Source organism: Recurvomyces mirabilis (assembly GCF_035927965.1).
Source record: "Recurvomyces mirabilis strain CCFEE 5264 chromosome Unknown scaffold_38, whole genome shotgun sequence".
In the NCBI taxonomy this organism is placed as follows: Eukaryota; Fungi; Ascomycota; class Dothideomycetes; order Mycosphaerellales; family Teratosphaeriaceae; genus Recurvomyces; species Recurvomyces mirabilis.
In genome coordinates, this window is record NW_027041972.1 from 72,078 (window position 1) to 94,531 (window position 22,454).

At 51.0% G+C, this 22,454-nt stretch overlaps 5 protein-coding genes across 5 annotated transcripts; 1 reads left to right on the forward strand and 4 right to left on the reverse strand.

The window, feature by feature from the left end:
* Positions 1–2,221: 2,221 nt before the first annotated feature.
* Positions 2,222–3,174, reverse strand: LTS14_010183 (uncharacterized protein; the record flags this gene model as incomplete). Its single annotated transcript, XM_064842860.1, has 2 exons — positions 2,222–2,366; positions 2,417–3,174. The coding sequence occupies 2 exons, from the start codon at positions 3,172–3,174 to the stop codon at positions 2,222–2,224; spliced, it is 903 nt and encodes a 300-aa protein (XP_064689544.1).
* Positions 3,175–4,023: 849 nt separating this feature from the next.
* LTS14_010184 (uncharacterized protein) lies at positions 4,024–4,575 on the reverse strand (the record flags this gene model as incomplete). The annotated part of the gene is made up of 2 exons (XM_064842861.1): positions 4,024–4,240; positions 4,298–4,575. 2 exons carry the CDS (start codon positions 4,573–4,575, stop codon positions 4,024–4,026), a joined length of 495 nt encoding a protein of 164 aa, XP_064689545.1.
* Positions 4,576–5,994: 1,419 nt separating this feature from the next.
* Positions 5,995–6,625, forward strand: LTS14_010185 (uncharacterized protein; the record flags this gene model as incomplete). The annotated part of the gene is made up of 2 exons (XM_064842862.1): positions 5,995–6,276; positions 6,305–6,625. The coding sequence occupies 2 exons, from the start codon at positions 5,995–5,997 to the stop codon at positions 6,623–6,625; spliced, it is 603 nt and encodes a 200-aa protein (XP_064689546.1).
* Positions 6,626–6,822: 197 nt separating this feature from the next.
* Positions 6,823–7,448, reverse strand: LTS14_010186 (uncharacterized protein; the record flags this gene model as incomplete). The annotated part of the gene is made up of 3 exons (XM_064842863.1): positions 6,823–7,001; positions 7,055–7,126; positions 7,181–7,448. The coding sequence occupies 3 exons, from the start codon at positions 7,446–7,448 to the stop codon at positions 6,823–6,825; spliced, it is 519 nt and encodes a 172-aa protein (XP_064689547.1).
* A 2,243-nt stretch (positions 7,449–9,691) lies between these two features.
* On the reverse strand, positions 9,692–11,870 carry LTS14_010187 (uncharacterized protein; the record flags this gene model as incomplete). Its single annotated transcript, XM_064842864.1, has 1 exon — positions 9,692–11,870. A coding segment is annotated over one exon (2,179 nt), but the record flags the coding sequence as incomplete, so codon positions are not given.
* Positions 11,871–22,454: the final 10,584 nt, after the last annotated feature.

Consider the following 22,454-nt stretch of genomic DNA (forward strand, 5'->3'; position numbering starts at 1 on the left):
TAATGGATTCGAATCGGATACTTCAGCCATGCGTTATCTGAACGCTCGCGTAGCATGTCATCACCACCAAGAGCGCTCTGACATATTTCTTGTTGAATGTCTCTGCGCACTGTCTAACGTTTGTTCGCTTCGCCCACTAACATCCGATGCCTCTACGAAAAAGGTCGTTTTTACCATGACGCATAGATGCAGGTGTTGTCTTCCAGCTTCGGAGCACTTAATCTCGTCGTGACACCATGGCCGACTCACTCTACCAAGGTTTACTGCTAGGAGCTTGTGGTGTTGAGCATTTGTACCTTAACAGCGTACACCGCAGCCAGCAGGCTGGAGCAGATCGGCTTCATGATCGCTGATCATAAGCGCTGGGCCGGACAACAAGATAGAGTCACTCCATCAACGTAACTCCCAATCACCCACTATCACCATCCCACGCAATCCGAGTCTAATTCCGCAAATCTGATACGACAACGCATGTTTACCACTTGCTGGGGAATACGATCTACACTGACTGATATGGCAGGATGCATTCTCCATGCGGAGTAGCATGGAAGCGCTCTTACACAGACAGTCCCAGGCATTGCAATCCAGAAGCTCTTGCAAGTTTATATCGTGTTCTATGGCGGGCAGTACAAAACGCTAGCAAGAACGTGCGTGGTCGGGGAGGAAACAAAGCAAGTGTCGGCGCATTAACTCTACATGCGAAATACCTGGCGTCTTTTACCTTGTATTACAGTAGCAACGCCGAAAGTGACAAGTATGCCAATGCGAACACTGTCTGTGCTTGCTCTGTTTGAGGGCCCGATGCAGTATGCGAGTAGTAATGTTGCATTACTGCTATTGGCGCTCTGCATGCGCACGCGCGATTTGATTTGACCAATTGATAGAATAGCAATCGGTGTCGTGCGCCGTCCCGCCATGAGCGCCAAACGCCAGGCTCGAGTTTTTTGCGGGCGCAGCACCTCGTCTTCGGCCTTTCGAGGTCGGTCGTTCGTTGTCTTGGGCTCCCGCGATAGGACAGGACGGCCACAGAAGCATGAGGCTAATGTCTGATCCACGGAGCGAGGCTGGACTTGGGAGATTTTATTCACGACAATGACTCATCATTGTACGAACCCATAAAAGTGTGTCGTTTGCTGGAATGATCTGCTGCGTGTACAATAGGAAGCCAAGCGCTCGACTCTCATCACGCTTGAGCTATTGATTAACGCTCGATGCGCAGTAAGTTCATCTTCTACCCCAACAGCCTCAATCTTGTGGACCGTAACCAGAACAACAAAGATAACGTGCTTCAGGGGTTGGTGCTCCGCTAACTTCTACCAAATTATTGCGCCACAGCATCACTATCACGTTGCACATCTATGGCAGGCTCTACACCATCAATCGGGCTCCAGCTCGGAGGCGACTACTATAATGTTAACATCGCGCCTGAAGACTTGCGTACTGCGGTTGTCGGCATACGAATTGTAGTGCATACATCTGGTCGGATTGGAAACACGAATGCCAGCGACAACCATGTAACACAATACCTTCTTCTCCAGAATGGGAGATCTCTCCAGATCAATATGCGCCATCAGAGTGAAGATCTAAACGGCATACTAGAGGTGAAGAGCAGGGACTACACTGTTAGCCGTACAGAGCTTGAGAGATTTCAAGCGACACCACAAAATGGAAGGATGACTGCAACTGCAAGTTTCACAGCTGGCCAAGCATTCCGTGTCATGTGGCAGACCGAGTTACATGAATTTGTTTTCGCTGGAGGTGGCAATGGTTGCAGGCACTGGCAGTAAGTTCCCGGCGGGAAATCGCACTTCATCCAGCTAAGGCTAAGAACGTCCAGAATCGTGCTTTTAGCACTGTATGAGTCAATGGGATGGGTTGCCGGAGGCACAGCATTGCATCTCCATTCATTTCTGTCTGACAGAAGGTCTAGCCGGCAAGATCCGGTACGTATCGTAATGCAGCAAGGCACTTTCGACGTGGAGACGACTCAGCAGTATGCCGATCGAATCTGGATGTCTATGCAGAACGCTGCAGCACAGGAAATGTTGACATTATCAGCATCGTATCAAGCTGCCCCAAATGAGACCCTCCGCCAACAGATTCTAGACTTGCGCTGGCAAGCTCAGGCGTTGCACGTATCGGCGACTGCGGGGGCCGCTCTGGTCGAGCGGAGACGCGACGAAGAAAGCGATGAAAGCGAGGACGATGGAGGCAATGTCGGTTAGTGGGTGTCATTTTGCGGTGCTAGCTCAGTTTCGATTCTTCGTGCTAGCTCGAGCTCAATGTCAACGTAGCGTTCCGCTTCGATGGGGCATCTCTTCTTTCTTGTGGTCCCCAATTGACTCTTGTGACTTTGTACCCGAGGCCTACATGCTTGGTAAGATCTTAGTGTCTGGTGATTCGGGGGAAAACTTACCATGCAAACCGAATGTTGTTGAAAGCATATTCAAGTAGGAGCTGCGCCTGGCAGGTCTCATTATCACTGAGCGGGGCTGTACTCTTCAGAGTATCGAGCACACGCTGCCGGAAGCGAATGTCTTCTACATTTGCTCCATAATCCTGACTTAGAGCAGCAAACTCAGCAGCGCGAGGGAAGTAACCTGCGAATTCCCAGTCGAGGAACCATATGCCAGATCTTGAGAACAGAATATTCCGAGGTGCTACATCACCATGAGTGAAGACCAATGGCGACTCCCCAAGGTTGAATCGGCGAGACGTGCTTGAAGTCCTAGAGTTTACCGTATACTCGATGTCTTGACTGCTGAGCATCGTAATATCCTCGTCCTCTGGCCAAAGCGTACCAGAACATCGCCCTCCACCTGCGGGACCCGCCTGCTGACTCGTAAAGCCATGCAAATGGTTGACTATTCTAGCAACCGTATCTATCGTCTCGTCGTCGAGAATGACTGTCTTTGGCTCGCCCTCCACGTACTCCATGACCAAGTAGTCTTTGCCAGCGGCACTGAAATATCGAAATACCTGCGGTACTCGGACGATGTTGGGATTAAGGACATCATGAGCGTGTCGCTGATTGTTCACTTCTTCTCGAGATACGTGGCCGTATTTGATAGCAAATGCCCGAAGGCGAGTAACGAAAGTTCCAGCATAAAACGGCTTAGAGCAATCCACAGCTAGGCAGTGCTGCATGACCTCGTCGTCGTCCGGAATTTCCATCAGAGGTAGGGTTGAATTTGTCGCTGCTCGCGTAAAAGTTGGCTGATGATTCCAAGTTGACCCGTTACCAGACAAGGAGTGGCTGTGACATCACTGTTAGAGTGGCTCGGCGTGAAAAGGTATGACGTACTTACCAAAGACTGTGAATGGCCACTTTAGGGCTGCAACGGACACGTTCCCATAGGCGGTGGACAGATCTATTGCCGCAGTTCGGTGCAAAGCGACATTGAGGGAGACAGAGGAAGTAGACCAGAATATGAAGTCAAAAGTTGCACGCACGTGTGCTGGCACGTGGCAAGCTCACGCAATCGCGCAAATCTGTACACGTTCTATTGTAGCGTGTTCCTCCCGGCTGCACCGAATCTGGGTCCTGCGCAGATGGACTGGGCCATCTTTATCTGGGGTGTGACTGTGCCGTTCGTGATTAGACTGCTTTATCGAAGGCAGGAATGAGTTCGACGGTCTTGCATTGGTTGTCAGGAAGACATTTAATATGAGCGGCTTGCCAGATTGGACTGGTATGCATCTCGCTGCCGTGGCGAAGTGGCATTGTTTCTGACGCAAGTCATGTCGACCTGAGCCTATCTGTTACAGAAATCGTTACAGACTTACATCTTAAGGTACATGATACTATGCGAGGTTTGACAGAGCAAATTGGGACTTTGCTTAGGAGTCTTACACCGAGGGCACTGGAGCAGTGTACTGGCATGAAGACGGTCACAACCCATAACCAGGCTCGATGGTAGTCTGTATTCGGAGATGCGAAGCTATGTCTGTGTTATGCCTAGAAACACTGGCCGATGTCTTGATAGGGAAATCTGATATGCTCAGACTCTCGTAAGTCCGCGATCATTCTTCGACGACCAAGTGGCGTGATAGTGGGAGTTGCACTATTGGGAAGCCGCTTGGAATCTCGATGTCGATAGGGAGGCCAAGTGCAGCAGGACCGGTTGCTTGTCCTTCCTCATTCAACTTCTGGCTTACAGCTTTCACGAGCGACTGGAAGGCTTTCTGGCTGTCCTCGCCAAGGCAGAACATATTCCAAAGCTCGAAAGCAACGAACAGGCTACACCAGTCAGCTCTCACTCACGAACTCATTATTATGCATCAAGAGGGCACATACATATAAACACCGTTCCCGGTGACGCCATCCGACCAGAGACTGGTCTGCCCATAGCCCTTTGCGATCAAAGAACGAAATACGTCCTGGACTGTGACGCAGCTGGAAGTTCGCAAGAGCCGTTCGGCTTTGACTCCGAGAGCTCCATGGCGGAAGTCGACACGTGCACGGGACGGTGGAGTGTTCGTTGACAGTACCTGCCGGTAGCTTACAACAACGTCATCGCAGTCGAGGTTAAGCTGCCAGATATCTTCTGGGCTGTAACTTTCCGCGACTGTCATAGTGATGCTCGTGACGTTAAGATCCCATGGCGGCGTCGGAAAGCCCGGATATTGAAGGTCGAGCGGCACCAAAAAGGGATCAAGCGACGAGCGTGAAACCGACCCGCGCAACGTACAAGTACGGTCTCCATACCAGCATAGATCGCAAGTCTCTTCTTCGGTCCCCCTGACGCATACCGAAGATTGGTCCTGGCAATGGTCGCATTTCTGTGTTTGGAAGGTCTTCATACCAGAGAAAAACGCCATAGTCCGCGGAAGGTTGACTACGGGAGGGGGGCGACTGTCGAGCTATTGCGGCTTTCACTTCGCAGGTTGAAAGGTCTTATAGTTTCGTAACCTACTCGTCCGGCGCATCTGTAAGACTTACGATCTACGTCAGGCCCAAGGGCGCGAGATAGACTTCGGAGCGCTTCACCCGCATTCAGCTGCTTGGACCAGAAGACCTAGACCCTGCATATGAGCAGGCGATTGTGGACAGAGGATGAACACAAACGGCTAGAAGATATTTACATGCCTAATTTGGAACTGCAAAGTTTTGCATGTCCTTTCCAGGAAGTGAGCCTGAATGGCTACCGCACTTGGACCGTAACCCAATTTGACGCTGAGGCTCAAGCAATAACACATAGTACCACCAAGATCCCGATATCAGGTTCGGCTATGTCCGCCGTTCTCCTCGGCTTTGCATCCCTTCAGTGCTACGAGGTGCGGCTCGCCGTCTTCGCTGTGAAAGGCCCATTCGGTGGTGGCGTAAAAACAAGACACCTTCGATTGGGGGTTCCACGTGGAAGCGATTGTCCCCTGCTGGTCTTCAAGCATTGTCTCCATCTGCATCTTGCGTCCCTCACCGATATCAACGACTGCGATGATGTTTTCGAGACTGTACCCTTGAAGAAGATCTGCAACGTCGTGTAAGAACGCTGGGGACGGTGTCGAAGTTGGTCTTACAGAAAACTCGAAAGCCAGGAAACGACCGTTTTGAAGGTAATATGATAACGGGTGTACCTTCCGCAGATCAACAGGTTCTGGGCGGCAGATATCCTCATTGAGCTCGTTCCAATCATGGACCATTGCGTGTCCGGAGGGTAGGTCTATGTGACGGTGAAGAAGAGCGATTCCGAATTGCAAATGCGCTTGGTGCCTGACGAAAAGTCGACACAATCCAATCCATGCCGAGGCAAAAACAGAGTGATTGAGAGCAGCGATTTGGCTGTCGATACCAGGAATATGGTTGTAAAGGGGAGGTGCCGTGTGGCCCGCCATCGCACGCATCATGTTGGTAGAATGCAGTTTGTCGTGCAGTCAAGGCGGCAGGTGCGAGTATTAAGGAAAGAGTGACGTCAGGAATTTGTGCATGTGACTTCATCTTGAAGAATCTTGCATGCAGGAGTATTCCAGCATCACCTGTTGTGACAATATTCCATGGCATCAATACCTACTCTCACCACAGAGCGGTCGCACGACGTAGCTCTGCAGACCCAGCGATATGCTAACGCCATTGGCAGTGCGACATCGCTATCAAGCATTTTAGAACTTCTCGAATTCGCCGCGGATGCCACACTACCTCCCCTGTACGCCGATATTTTGGACTCTTCAGAGCAGCCAATCTGGTACGAGATGCTTCGCAAAGACGGACTGCCACAAAGAGTTGGCGCGATTGCAGATGAATGGGCTGGAGCAAGTGCAAAGAATGGACACCAATTGGTACATCTTGCTGACGGGTATATGGCAGAACTCGACCAACATCGAGCGTGTCGAGGCACATGTCCAACGGCAAGCCAAATGTAGGGGATCCTCACTAGTCAAGAAGTTCGGATTCTGTCGATTCAAGGCAGCCCCTGCTGCCGAAAACTGGTATTTTCTTGAAGGCGGACCTGGTGTAGACGCAACTAGACAGACGGTCGTGTTCATCGCCCTTCAGGACCTCAGCCCACACAATGGATTTCCCATCGACCTATCCCGTGGGCGAGACGTTTGTATGGATGGTAACCTGGGTATTTGGACACCTCCTACCGGAGGTGGCCTGGCAATATTCTTTTCACTGGATCTATGATGTTTGTTGACGCTACAGACGTTGTTACGGATCTGCGGATGCATCGTGACCAGCAATAGTCACGCTTGGCGATTGTCCTATCCTCCAAACGTTCCTTCGGATTTTGAGAACATGGCCATTCCTGTAATTCAAGATCTGGCTTATGCGCGCTATGCTGCCGTACTTCAGTGGGATATACTACCCTTGGGGATGAGTACTTACGGAACCTTATATCCGAGAATATGATTCACAATACTTGGCACAAAGATGGGAGTCCAAGGCCTACTGCTCATCGTGTGCCCACTGAATGCTTCCTGGGTCAACTTTTGAACTATATACTCCAGAGCGGAACGACTCGAGCTCATCAAAAGAAAGTAGAAAGCGGGCGTGCGATTCCCTGGATCATACCGAATCAGCCCGTGGACTTGAACCGAGAGATAGACGACTTACACACGAGCAGCAACTCACTGGAGCGATAACCCCATCCATGCAAGTTGAGTTTGTCGATAAGCTCGTTCACGGCTTTGGTAGATCGCACAACGCGTCTGCAATAACCGTCTGTAACATTTCCCATACAGAGTTTAGCGACCGTAAGGACTTCGGCAGGCGAGACCTCTTCCTCCTCCAGGAGGACCGCGCAAGCCGAGAGAACGAGAAATTTCTGAAAGTTCGCCAATGTCAAAGCGATTGAGGCTGCCATTGATCGGGTAGCAGTTGCTTGGGCGTAGTGACGGACGTAGCTTAAAACGTCACCTTGCCGTGGGACCGCAGACTTGCCCACCGCCGACATGTCCCGCTCCACGGTGGTATCCAGCAAGTACGTCAACGCGCTGCCAGTTTCCATGATGTCGTATAGTCCCTTGTCATGGAATACTTGATCCCAATGTTTTGCTGTTGGCGTCTCCCCCACCAAGCATTTTGCATTGGTCAGCCACCCTGGACTGCTGCATCGTTTTCTTTTCGTACCAGGCTCGCAAGGCACGAATCGAATGTCGTTCTTCTCCCTTCCCTGAACCAACCCCGTTTGTGTTGATGGGACATTGAAAGGTGCAGCGTTCGTGGTTGTGGCGGCATTGTTGTGGTGGGCGAGTTGTGTTCTCAACGACAATACTGCCCGTTCCAAGTATTTTATGTAGTCACTCTCAAGGCCCATGTAACCATCGACTCTGCACATTGTTATCACTAATGCTGTAAAGTTATGTGGCCGTTTGACGTACGACAGAAAGAATACAGTTGGATTCGCACCCTGCCGCATTACGCATGGGAGGAACCCTGAACGGGAATGATAGATTTTGCTGCCCGAAGATAGTTAGACGCTCCGGACACTTCCCCGCGCACTACTGTACGGTCAACCTGCAGGGAAAGCACATGCAAAGAAGATCGAGATCGGAACTCGGCATTCAGAGAAGGCTTCGGAGGCGGGTGCGGCAAGGGGCGCGTCGACGGCAACGCTTGTCAGCTGGTGGATGCTACTGCATAGAGTCAGGGATGCCGTAGATAGACATTCATCGCCAGACATCGTGAATAACATACCCCACGAGAGAAACAGTGCACAATTGTATAAGTGAGTGGGGTGTATTGACGTCGTTCATCTCACTCGATTGTTCTTCCTCGTCGCGGGGGCTTTCTTCCGTATCTACTGCTTTCGAAGCTTTTTGTCCTGCCACACCATTGCTATTCAGCCGCAAGTATGCATATTTGGATTTATGAGGGGCTCGTGCATCTTCTGTTCTCGACAACAAAGATCAATGGAAGGTTGTTGCGACAACACTCTCAAGATTGGGTATTGCGACATGCCGTTTCGGTCACGATCTGATCGCGAACTCGCCGCCTTCGAGCGATCTCGGCGCTACTTACTCCTTCAGGCGTAACAAGCGTGCAATCTTGCAGCTCTCCCAATAAATGCCATATGAAACCCATCGTTCTTACATAGTCCATTTCGCAACAACAGCTACCTCATCCGTCTGCCTTCCTTCTTCGAGACCACGGCATCACAAGGAGCCTCCAACATCCACCATACTCGACATGGGCCCCACCCGTCCTATATTGGCCCAGAGTGAGTCTAAAGGCAGGTTCTTCGAACGCCTTAGCTTGGACAAAGACAATGCATCTGCCCGCGATACTTACGCCAAGATGAAGGTTCGCTTGAGCTATAGTGATCTAATATATCGACATCGATCTGATATAGTATATAGCAAGAAGCTATAGACGCTCGCGAGCGTTTGACGGCGGCCCTTGCGAACGCCGGTGTGGAGCCACCATACGATCATTCACAGATTAGTGAAGCTACGCTACAAAGCGAGATACAGAACATCTACCAATGTGCAGCACCAGAGACTCAAGCTCTTTACGTCCTTGGCCATGATCGAGACCAGACTCTGCCAGGAAATTGGGTAATTAGGTGGATGCTCTTGCACGCCTTCCGCTACCGAGACGGTCGTAACCGCAATCGGAAGGTGAATAGAGCTAGCAATGGTGACAAAGGTGACAAGGGCGACACGGAAGCCTCAGCTCATGGTCCGAGTGTGGGCTTGATCTGTAGGTTCTAGCATCAACTGGAGACATAGACTGCTCTCAAGCGAAGAAAGACAGCTGATACTTGACAGATGCATCAAGACCCGCAGTTTACTGGGATCCGGTGAGAAATGGGTGACAGATCTCTAGACTCCACCAGGATATCAACTCAGAAATCGCCAGGTACTACATCAATCTGTCGTATCCTTTCTCCCAGCTGAGTTGGTACAAGATTCGGACCCCACGGCTTCGAGCTATAGCCACGTAATCCAAACGCGCATGTCGAACGAGCGATCGCAAACCACCGCGACCAGCAGACCATGGTGGGCGAGCTGCCGACTTGCCGACCGTGGTGTTGGATGTAGAGATGGAGCAGGTAACGTACACAAGCGGATTGGGCTAAGTGAACCCTGCAGGGCAAGAAAGAGAGTAGACAGTTGCGAGAGTTGTGAACAGGCCATGCGTTGCAACAGAAATCTAGGTCTCGAAAATCTGCTCGGAGCTCATTCCAGCCGTGTAATGTGTCTCCCACTAACCTCGGGCAGGATAAGGTACGTTGCATACCACATCCTTCTAAACCCCCTCTTCAGCATCACTCGCCTCCACCATTTTCTCTTTCATGCACGAGTGATGGGGGCCGGGCAGATATGGATGCCCCCCACATAGCCTAGTACATCTACGTCTCTTGAGGTCGCATGGGCAATCCTCCAGGGCGCAGTTCTTGCAGTAGCAGCCCAGTTGCTTGAACCTACTACGTAGTCCATGAAACGTCCTATTCCACATCTTGCCCTGCTCGCCGTTGCGAAACTTCGCCTTCTCCGCCTCAACTAGCCGCCAGAGGCGCACTAACACCTCGCTCAATTGATATGGAATTGCTTCATTCGTGGCCGCTTGATGCTCACAGATCCATTGGACTGATTCCAGGATCTGGAGAATGTTGCACTCGTCCCAAAACATACCACCTTCCATGTACGAGGGCTCTGGAGTGCTCACGGCATGCACGATTCTCGGGCCAGCCGGCATGATAAATACGTCGCCTTGCTCTAGCGGGACTAGAAAAGACTTGCCGTCCGGTAACCAATGGCAGCCTTCGCGATTGAGATCTTCCCAGTCTTGGGTCGTCATGTCAGAAGACTTCACGAACATCCAGAACTTGAGATCGCCTGCCACCTGACGCACGAACGTGCCGGCCGCAATGTCCACATGACTCCCGCTGAACGCTCCCTTGTGGGCTAGAAGGGCGAACTGTATGCAACTCGCCATGTCGTTTGGCCGCATTTCAGTTCGCGCACTAGCCTCTGATTGTTCACCGCCACCCTGTACCACTTTGACCGTCTCCTGTTGCTTGCCAGGATTGCCGCCGCCCTGGACACTTTCGGTGAGGTCCTCGAGCAGCTTATACCGGCCTAGGCGCGTAAACATCGGCCGATCAGCATTTATAAGCGGGCGCAGATCGATCGCATTCAGACCCAAGTGGTTCCGGCCCGTAGCGAAGTCCTTGACCCCCAATAGGCCTACATTACCGAGGCCAAACTGTACCTGGAGCTTAGCATCGGAGTAGCGCCGTTGCAAACGAACATACGCCTCATCGAGAGTGTATGCGCCCTTGTCAAGGAAGTCCTGCTTCAGCAGGATGGGAACTTGCGGCTTCCATTCACGATTCTTAGCCTTTCGATCGAAAGCTTCGGCACTTAGACAAAGCAAGTCTGCATCCAGCTCGTTAGTTGTATTTCCGATCAGCCCTCCACCATCACAATACACCTTCGGGCACTTGGATCCCAACAACCACGCCTTCTCCACTAGCTCATCTGTTTCTTTCGCGTAAGTCACCAATGCCGCCAAGTGTTTATCGACCCAGTAACCACTAAGATACTCTACCGAGTCGGAGCACTCGAAGGCTGGCGTTAGCAATGCGTACGTTCCATGGGGTGGTTCAGAGCTGTCTGCCGCTGATGAAGTGGCTGGTGTTGTCTCGGGTGTTGATATGGGTGTTGGTATGGGTGTTTCTCGTGGTGTGGACTCAGACTCATGTATTGTCGGTGTAGACGACGCTGAATCAGACGCTATGGTCTCCTGCGGCACTTCCTCTGGTGTATTCGGCACCGTCTCCCCATCTGTATCCTGGGCCCGATCCTCAGCCTCGTTCTCGGTCTCGTTCCCAGCTCCATCTTCAACCCCATTCTCATCTTGACTCTCATCCTCATTCCCGTCCTCGCCCTCGGACTCATTCGCCATATCCCCGACCTCGGCCTCGGGACAAAGACTAGATATGTCTACTCTTGTATCTGCACTGCCCAGTGACACCTGGCCGGCAATGCTACTCTCGATCTGCGCTCCTTTGTTGGACTCTCTGCCTTCCCTGTCAGTCGATTGTACCACAATTCCCTGTAGTCCTACTTTCTTCCAAGGTGAACCTTCATCTTCTAGTGTTCCTATGGACAGTCTCGTCCTCTTCTTGCCATGACTTTCCTGTACGAGGATGCCAAACTTATCCTTGGCGAGCAGATGCGTAGCCTGCGCAGAGTGGGGCATGTCGATGACCCTCAGACCGGTAGAGAAGCGGAGGTGTTCAGGCTTGTACGATAACCAGTGATCAACTACCTGAAGCTCCGCCTGCAAATCGCTAATCGTATAGCCTCTAATTTTGACTGTCCCATTCTTGTGCCAGATAGCAATGTTTTGTAGATCACTTCGAGTGACTGAGGAGTGTGGAAAACCTCTATCCTCCACGACTCCGATGAATTGTGACTGACTAGAGCCACTACGTATACTACCATCATGTCTCCTGATCATGACAGCATTGAGGCGGCCAACGGCATTCTTCCAGTCCGGATATGATTGAGCTGCTGTGCACAGAGACTCCAAGTATCCCCGGGTAGAATGGTGCCAGCCGTAGTGCATTACTACTGGCAAGCCCCAGTGCGCAGCAACGTTTGCTACCAGCCGCATACATCTTCGACTCTCCCTGTTCCATAACGCGTCCTGCTGTCCAGTCTGCTCCAGAGCGACGAGGTTCTTGTATGCGGGAGAGTCGGTAACTGGCCGGAATGATTGCAAAACTACAGATGCACAATTTTGCGCAACTTGCTGCCCCAAGACTAACTCTTGCGAAATTTTGTGCAGCTCCCGAGCTTTGTCTGCCGGCTTAAGAGGGAGTAAGCGCAATCGATATGACTCGACTTTCCGTAGCATACATAGCCGCAGCTCTACGTCGAGCGCATCGAGTTTGGCGAATTTGGACATGGTGGTCCGCTCTCCGCATGGAAAAGCGTGATAAAAGTTTACAGGAGAGTAGTAAGTATTTGAACGTTGGAATCGGGGCGCACGGGGCAGGTTTTGTCAGCGCGAGTTCGACTAGCGCTGGCAAAGTCTGCCCTGTGCGTAGTGCACTGGTTCGATGTTATTGGACAGATTCTGCAGGGTCGAAACGTCCTGCAAGAGAACGTCCACAACATGGATGCCAGATGCTGGTAAAGTGTGGGTCCAATATGAAATGTATCGCTATATTGTCATCTACGCTCTACCAAGCGCCGCACTTCTAGCCCTGGCAAGATTCGCTGTGGCAAAGCCAAGCCTGCTAGCTGTCACTCAGAATATCAACGGTCAGTTGAACTGCACGATTCGGCGAACTCGAATGTGCGCGGGAAGTATAAGTACAAGGACGTCAAAAGCATTGGACAGTCGCTCGCGTGAGCGTCCTACCGGCATCGAACGTCTGGCAACATCGACAAGGCGGCCATTCAAGTTGAAGACGGCGACGGCAATGACGAATCCACCCGTAACGTCCTGACTTACTTCAGCTGGAAGGACTATTTGCAGATACCTTTCAGCAGCAGCGAGACAAGTTACAACGTTCGTCGATACTCCTAATGTTGAGCGGCTATCTGAACGATTCTTTGGCTCGCTTGGTGGCAAAACGAAGATATCCTCAGGATTGCTCCCGCAATGACAGAGTAGCCGATTACCGACTGGCTTTGGAACCCAATGATGCCGTTTGACAAAGATCGTGTCTATGTCGCATTGTATGCTCGAAGGGTAGATCCAAAAATGCTTGAGCTCGAAGACAAGTGAGTTTGCCTTTTCAATTTTTGGATTTTGGATAATTCCAGCCTGCCGTCTAGGTATCGTTAAACGGTTGTCGTTTGTCCAAGATTCGAGGCGCATGATGCTGAAGGAATAGTCTTTCATGCCCGAGAACAAATGACGACAATCGGGGACGAAAGTCAGCAGCATGAGAAGGTGGATATCTTCCCGGCTGCATCTGATAGAGAACAACATGGCCGCCATACAGCGCACTGGGTAATGAAAGGAGGAGAGCGACCTCTGGAAACCAGTCGACAACTAACGTGAGCATGATCTTGTCGAAAACGCTCAAGGCCATGCAACCCAACGTCCCACCCTTACACATTCTTCCCATCCGGTTTCTCCATGGCCACATTCTTCTGTCTTTGGCTTGGTATTCAGCCGCCCATACGTACTTGACGAGGCAGCGTCTGTTCTAACGACCGTACTCCAGCGTAACGATGCCGCTGCGCTCGCGAAGAAGTAGAGTCCCAGTGCGACTACGGCCAATCAACGTCATCAGATCTTGAATTCACTATACGCCATAATGCTTATCCCTGCCATCCACCTGTCTTGGAGGGGTGGGTGGAAAGCTGCAGGTAATAGCATGTCGCCCGTTCAGGAAGCGCTACGGTAGCTGACATTGAACCTGTGCATGAATATATCTTTGTTTGTTGTATCGCTTACATAGAGGCTGTAGATCAAAGGTATTCCTGTCACTCTCCCTCATTACTGACCGGCCTAATGGCCTTGACCCCAATGCCTGTATATTTCTGCACCGGCCATTGTGTTTGGGAATTGATTCTGGATACCTAACAGTCGCGCAAATCCATATGGAACAAGGCTAAGCATGCCGAACAGTCTCCATAGCGGCAGGACGTTGGCCGTATAGTCCTTGACAGAAATGTCTCGAAAGCCCGCCGTATACAAAAGTCGCTCGTATTCGCCTTCCCTCAAAGTGTTACCGCAATGGGAGAGAGGGAGGATTTCTTGTAGCGTATGGGAATTCCAGTAGAAGTCTGCCTCGTGAAGCACAAGGACCCCTCCCGGACGAAGTAGTCGATAAAAGTTGTTGAGTACCTTAAGAGGCTCGTCGGCGTGTACAAATGTTTCCATCGTGTAAACACCATCAAAGGACTGATCTGGGAAGAGAGATACCGGAATATGATGATAGTCGGCAAGATGTACATCTACCAAGTCCTGTAGACCGCTTCGATGGATCTGACGACGAGCATCTGCAACGTGCCTAGGAAGCAGATCGATAGCGTCCACACGTAGTCGGTGGTTCGCTAAATAGCTAGCAACAATACCAGATCTAGCTCCTGCATTGAGCACTCTCGACCCATCTGCCAGACCAAGCCGGCTTTGAAGTTTCTCTTCCATAGTCCTTTGAGCTTGGCCGATGGGGAAAGGCCACAAAGTCCGTGGCTCCCAATAGCCACAGTGTCGCGCATTACCTAGGAGGATGCGATAGTCTAAGCGCGATTCGAGAGTCGTATAGTCTTCTTCCACCGTTGGATTTGCTTTGCATCCATTCATTGTGGCAGTTAAGCTGCACAGAAAGTCAACCCAAGAGGTCGGCGTGTTATATAAATTCGAGGAACACACCTAAATTTAGTGCCAACACAGGGACTATGACTGCTGGAAAGATCCTGCAACAGGACCAGTGGGTTTTTCGTCCCAGGAGACAGGACCAGGACTGTCGCAGAGAGATCAGTTGGTGCTACCCTTGTTGCCAATCAGACCTTGCGCGATCCTTTTCCTGCGGACAAGGGCTCGTCAACAACCCAGACACATGATCTGCATTTGTTCACCTGTCGTTAGCAAGTCTTGATGAGCACATCACCACATCTATTCCTGTTTACTCCAATCTTATGGATCACTCTCTACCTCATCAATTGGGAGCCCAGCCTCCACCCTACCAGAGCATCGCTTCTGATAGGGACGGTAACAACGAAATTTTAACACAGCAGAGACAAACGCTAGAGAGGCGCGAGACCCTCGTTCAAGATGGTGATGTCCAGTCAATTGTTAGGATGAGACGTGCGGACTTGTCTTACAATACTTGATACTCTGCGGAACTGCAACCGGACTCCATCAACCCACATCGCCGAAGACTTCCGTCGGAGCGCTACCTGCATGTGTTATGATGCTGTCTTTCGCCTGGCATACCAGTCCCGTCGGTCGCTCGAGCCCGGTGAGCTATCTTGCCACGTAACACGCTGGCTGTGGCCCGTAGCGACTCGGCCGTCGCCATCGGAAGAGACAGAGAAGGCGGAAACCGGCACAGGGCTACCACATCCTGCCTGAAACGGTGTCTCGTATATCTCTATGATGCTTTCCAATAGTGACAAGCTCTCTTCCTCATTCAGCTCCTCATTCCCTAGCTCCGGATCAACCATATGTTCAGGACTCTGTCGCGGTGCTTGATGAGGGACCTCGAAAGCTAAGGAAAAGTGTTGTGGTGGTACCGTAGGTGCTTCTTCCGTCTCAATTGTTGGGACAAGAACAAGACGGATCCTTCGACGCCAGCACAGTACAGCTAGTCCAATGCTAGCGAATAGGAACAGGCTCACGAGTGCAGCAGCAGTAATTCCGGAGGCCTGTGCTCTGGTCAGATTCCTCAGAGCTGCCTTTGCTGAAGTCGACTGGACGAGTACTGGGGTTTGGCTGGTAAAACTCGTTGTTGTAATGGTGATATATACAATGCTTGTGGGTAGTGCTGTTGGCATAATCGCCAGAGTTTTCGTTATGGTAACAGCTGTAGGGTTGGACGATGGTAAAAATGAGGTGTCTGTGAGATTTCAGGTCAAATGTATCGACTCGGTATTGCCTGTTTCACTGCTGTTCCAACTCTGATGTCGGTGAGCTAATAGTTGCGGGACCATGATCCAATATATGCTTGAGTTGGAGTGATATGGGCATTCTGCGCGGCATTACAGATCCTTATAGCCTGACAGCTGCGCGATGCGCCGCAATGATCTCGCTTCTTTGGCGCCGTGGCATGTAGATTCTACGGTTTCTTGCCACTATTGTTACTTACATGAGCGCAACTGGGATAGATGACCGTGGCACAGCGGCGCGTAGAATTCTGGACAACCCTTACGGCATCAGCCGACGTATCCCAAGCGCTGGCTAGCGCTCTCCAATTTGATCTTATCGTGTTCAGGTGCTAGATACCTCAAGGCGCAGCTATTGCGACTCGAGCACGAAGCAGAGCTAGCGCACCTCGTATGCTCATCGCCTCTCTCTCAAGCGCATTGAGGCGCAGCTCAAGCCCATGGATGTGTGGTAGCGTTACTATATCCGCCACTAGGTCGCCCGCTTCCGTTTCAATCATAGCAGACGGCTCCTGAACAATTGCTATGCCGTAGACGATTCCGGCCTGTATCTGAGGCTGTTGCATTTGCCAAGCCTCATATATGTGGGACACCTTGACACCGTCGGCGCAGTCGATCATTATGCACTTTTCGCTCCTGCCGCGCTTATCGAGCTGGTCTATCTTGAAAGTGACCAAGGCCGCTGGCGGTTGGAACAGCAGCATACCACTAAAGACACCGTTGGTACACATACTGCGTATTGCTGGAAGGTTGTCGCAAAGTATGCTGCTGGTGCCTCGAGCGAACAGCAGCTCATTCGATTGGTGGCTATCGGTGCCCACCTTCGGGCATCCCTCCAGATAAAGGCGCTGTCGCAAGGTCTTGGAATTACATATGACTGATCTCAGTGCTCGAGATGTCACTGATACGTGTATCAGATCGATCATTGACAGGCCAGGATCACAGCAAATTCCTTCCCATATCTCGGCCGGAACAGTATCCATTATTGCGGCCATACCACCATCTGCGCATGTGCGGCGCTGCGGTCTGCTGTGTTAGTAATTTGTCGACCGACTGAAACTCACGGCCATATTACCTTTTGGCTCTGGTCTAGATGCGTTGACATTGCACCGTCTGAACAGACGTGCTTTCGCTTCATAGCCAAAATATGGAAAGTAGACTGATAAAAGGCTTCGGTTTTGAGGATGCAAGAGCGACTGCTGTAAGGTCCACGAATAAAAGAGAAGTGCTAGTCACAGATGGTAGACGCTAGAGTTGCACGTGCAACCCCGTCACCACCCACGTCTTGCTGCTTACATTGCAAGTGGTCTGCGGGATGATACGTCCGCATGGACGGCACCTGCATATGGCTTTGATCACTGTTGCATTGGGGGACTATATCATTCATCCGGCTCAGTGTTCCTTCAACTTTGCAATTCTCTTTCGAGTTCGATACTAGACTACAATCCACAACGTCCGGACACATCGTATGAGCTCGACACTAGTAAGAATCTCAAAAGAAGCGCTGTGGAGTCCGTGTTTGGAACTGGCAAATTGCTCAACAATATCCTGGAGAGAGACATTTATGCTTTCGATCCCCTGTGAGCTATACAGGTCAATCAAACGTTTCGCAAGATTATCAAGGAGTCCGCAACACCACCTCAGAGAATGAGAGTGCATCACGCTTCCTGTTTTCCGCATTGTCGGGAATCCACCTGAATTGCTTCTTGAAAATGCAGATCCTGGGTCGAACTCGCGCCTCGGCCACATCAAACTGTTCGTACAGAGTTTGCGTACATCCACCTGCGTCAGGTGTCTTCTCGTCGAGCCTAGCATGTCGCCAGCCACACTGCGACACGGCGCTATAGGAGATATGCATCTGAAAATCCATGGTGCAGCCGTAACTTGGTGCTATACCGGCAAGTACAGTTATGTCAGGAAATGATCAACACTACTTGTTCGGATTCCTAGTGCAACACTTCGTCAAATCTAGAACGCCTGACTGCTGAACAGAGGCGATACAGCATCATCGCTGAAGTAGAACGGCTGCGGCCGCGGAGGCAACGGCCTTCGAGGAGCCTCGTTCCATGACAGCGGCTGCATCGCTGGCGTCTGGACACGGCTTGCTACTACTGTCGACGACACGGGTGAGTCTACTCTTTCCCCGTATTGCGGCGGGCATAGAGGTAGCGGTCTTTGAGCAGCCCCGCTGGTGAATGGTGACTGTCTTACGGGCGTCTGGACACGGGCTGAGATCGCCATTGCTGTCGACGTCGTAGGGGAGCTGACCATCCTACCACATTGCTGCGGACGCGGAGGCAGCGGTCTTGTAGGGGCGTTATCCTTTGGCATTGGGCGTGTCACAGGCGTCCGGATAGGAGCTGTGCAGGCTACTCCTGTCGACAGCGTAGGTGAATCTACCCCAGCAGACTGATGATTCAGGAGGCGAAAGCGGATCGGCGTGATCCTGTAGCGCGAGCTGGGACCTTCCTGACATAATCGGAACTTCCACATTATTGGAATCAGCTCATCGCCCGTCAACAACGTTTTTGAAATCTCGTCAGAGTATACTATTGCCGCATGATCGAAGAAAGTCTCAACTTCCGGGACGACGATCGAGTCCGAATGTGGGAGTGTCTCCAAGCGTACGAGCCCCAGACCGCCAAGATTCGACACTGCCTCTTGCTCGAACATGATATCTCTTACCGGATTCATTGTCGCAGATCGTAGACTAAAAGCGTATGCTACATTCTTGCCTTCCCAAGCACGGATTCGGTGCGGCACAATGTGACGTTCGACGACTGGACTGAGATTGCCGTGCCATGGTATTGTTGTTCCCTTAAGCTCGACCAGACGTTCATCTGGTCGGAGGTCGACGTCTTTGAAGGGCATCACTATACCATATTCACCCCATTTATTGTATTCCGCAAAGATAGATTTTGCTGAGCGAAATGCTGCCTCAAGGCGACCAGATCCTCTAAATCGTGCAGTTGCTTCAGCAAGGCTTGGTAATGTCTCGTATGCATCCGGACGGTAGTTCGTCAGGTGATAGTTGATCATTCGAAGGTGTATGTCCCTGTATTATATCAGTCTTTGTCATAATGAATGATTTGCGAATTATCTGACAGGATGAAACAGTCCGGCATGTCGTCGTCCTGTGCGCTGTGGGAGGTCCTCGATCTGCACTCTCTTAGCTCTAGCTACTATATGAATTTCAGGTCTACACACATCCAAAAGATCGCATGTTCACCACTACCCATGCCTCCAGCTTCGGAGGTTAACGCACCTCGGAGCCCTAGAGATATTATTGTCTATCATGAGTAGAATCTCGCGGGAATCGTACACTCAGGGCGGACGTTGATCGCCGGTGATTCCATACAAGCTTTGGAAAGACTATGTGCCTGTTAGTCGTAGGTGGAATGGCATACGATGCTCCCGCGCACATCTTGCCCTTGAATTCACTGTCTTGGGAAGTCGGCTCGTACTCGTAAAGAGTGAAAGAGAAAATGAGAGTATCGTCAGGCACCGGACGAGGCGCATCTGGCGATCCTTCTGATAGTAACTTTCGAATAAACATTGTGCGAGTTCATCAACGAGGATCGCTATATTGCAGGTACAGGGACGCAATGTAGGAATATGTATAATGTGAGGACGCCCTTCTCGAACGTCCACTAGCTCCCGCATGACGCCGAGCATATCACAGATGTAGGAATATGTATAGAATAGAGACGCCGTTATCAAACGCCCGCTAGCTCCCGCAGAATGTCACAGCCGTGTGCAGGTGGACTTGAGGCCGCCCTCACGAACATCCATTAGCTCCCATACAATTCCAAGCCCATCACGGCCATGTGAGGAAGAATTCATGGCTGCGCTTCAAGGAATAATCAGCATATTACAAATCTACAAAGGGGGCCCCTTTATGAACGGGCGTTAGCTCCATTAGCCGGTCATTTTGGCAGACTTGCAATATCGAGTGATACTCATATGGAACTCTGCTATAGGATGTCATGAGAGGAGAACATCTTAGTCCCGTCAAAGCGATCAGCACCTCGGTCCAATGTGTGTCTCTTCCAGTATCGACATCTGACTGAGGTAGCAGCGTCAATAGAGTACTCTTTCCTGTCTTCAGGTGGAGATGCACGACACTCCACACCATGACAGTATCGCTTGTCTCTCTATTCATGGTCGCTGATACTGCTTCGTGGCACCGCATGACCACACAAGCGCAGCGTCCAGGAAAAGTCCCTGGCTATGTTTGAACATGTTATTGTTGCACAAACAGAGTGATGAAGCATCAACGCGAGCAAGACCAGCTTAATCGATCTATGAAGCTATACTACAACATCACAGAGCATCCTTCAAAGATCGAGCAGGGACCATCTACCAGCATGTCGTCCTCAAAATTCATCCCTGCACCATACTCTTCAACTATGATCTTACCACGATACAATGTCCGATTTGTCCCGACAGCGCAGACGCTAAAAGCCCATGTATCCGAAGCTCTGAATGGGGCCCCATACTTGTACGTTGCGTCTCCGGCAAGCCCCTGTGCGAACGCTAACATATCAGGCCTCATGCTCGGGGAAGACCAGTCTCCAGTCCTCTGAGACACAAGCTTCAGACCGGAAATCTGCGTAAACTGGAAATGCGTCGAATTTGTCGGGAGATAGTCTCGACGGACTTTAGTCGTGTTCGAAAAATGTACGGCTGAATGGGTGCTGTTTGTATGGGCGGCTAAGATGCTGCCCGATGCTTCGATGTCGAAATCCGTAGTGAGACCGTTGGCGACGACTGCGGTTGAGCGTTCGATCGATGTTGTATGTCTCTCTGCGAGGTCGATGTAGCTGCTTCCTACTCCTTCCGATCTTCGACGTCGTGCGGGTAGATTGTCTTGCACTTGGCCCTTGCCTGAGGAAGCCATTGCGACGTATTGATTGGATGTACTGATCATTGCTTCCAGCATATATCCAAGCAGTGCTACCACGCAGATCTCGCCGTTGTGCTCATCGAACGGTGGTACAAGAGGCTCGACATCAGATAGATCGTTTCCTGCATAATCATACCAGTAGCAGCCGTCGTAAAGCTTCCCGACAATTGCATTGCCGTTGTCGATCTCTAGAGGAAATGCTACGCTTCGAGTAACGTTGCCTGCGAACGTTGGCCACTGGATCTGAGCAGTGACAAGCTGTACCACCAAGAGACGACAGCGAATCCAGAGATGCATCGCGTAGCAGATATCAATGTTTTTCTGAAGCATAAGAACTGCGCGCACTGCATTATTTATGAGATCTGCCTAAATGTGGAGCAGCCATCAGCGCCCTTGTTGGAGTCCATGACACCGTAATTTCTACATCTCCCCACGATCTTACTGCTCACTTGTACTGCTCATCTGCCTCAATTACTCTGTCCCTACGAAGCGCATAAATCTATCTAGTCTTGTTCCAGGACCATCCTCATTCCACACATCTTCATATACACTACGGCCAGGATGCACACCCCTTCCTTGTGCAATAGGACCGAGCAAGCACCAAAGATTTATATACAGACACTATGTCATCTTCCGGCCGACGGTATCCATGATATATCAGCCTCGGACCATCGACAAGAACACAAAGGTGGTATGCTTTGGTGGATTCGATCTCTACTCGATCATCTTCGTCTCAGACTGTATGAGATCCTGAGGGCAGAACGACGTCCGTCCGACACAAACGACGACCTAGATCATATCGAGCTGGCACACTGGACCGAGTTATAAGAACCGGCTATCAATTCGATTAGACACAGGGAGATATCATCTCGCGAGGGCATGGAGTCATCACTCCCATACAATGAAGACTTTCCCTATTCCTGGGCATGTAGTGTAATCTTGATAGTTCAGTACGCAACCACGAAAGTTGGGCGGCTCAAAGGAATTCCATGGCGCTGTGAGACAGGCGGAAATCGATTAGCAACATCCACTCGTTGGGGGTCACCGCCTGGTCCGCAAGATCAGCAACGGTCTGGTTTGCTCATACATCTCCCGGTCGTCTCCCTTCCTTCACACGTCAATCGTTCGCAGTCCGAAGCGCTGACATTGCTCCCGGATCAGGGAGAGATATGCTTGCCCAATGCGCTTGCTGTGTGTCAGACTCTCGACGCGAACATCTTGAATTTTGCTGCGCAACAGAAGTCGATGCTTTCAAATCTTTGGAAAATACCTCGCTCTCCAACTAACCTATTGCCGCAAGGTCTACTTCCTTCACAGCGCCCTCGCATGCCATAAGCTCCCGATCGATGGTGTGTATGCGATATAGTACCCAGGCGAACGGCAACTTCAATTATAAGGCACCAAGTACGAAACTCGGTGTGAAAATAACTCTGTGCCTTTGAGGGAAATACTTCTTTCAAAGCAGCAAAATCTGTCCATTTGTGACTCGAAGCAAGAATTCATGTGCTGTTCGGGAAGACACCGGACT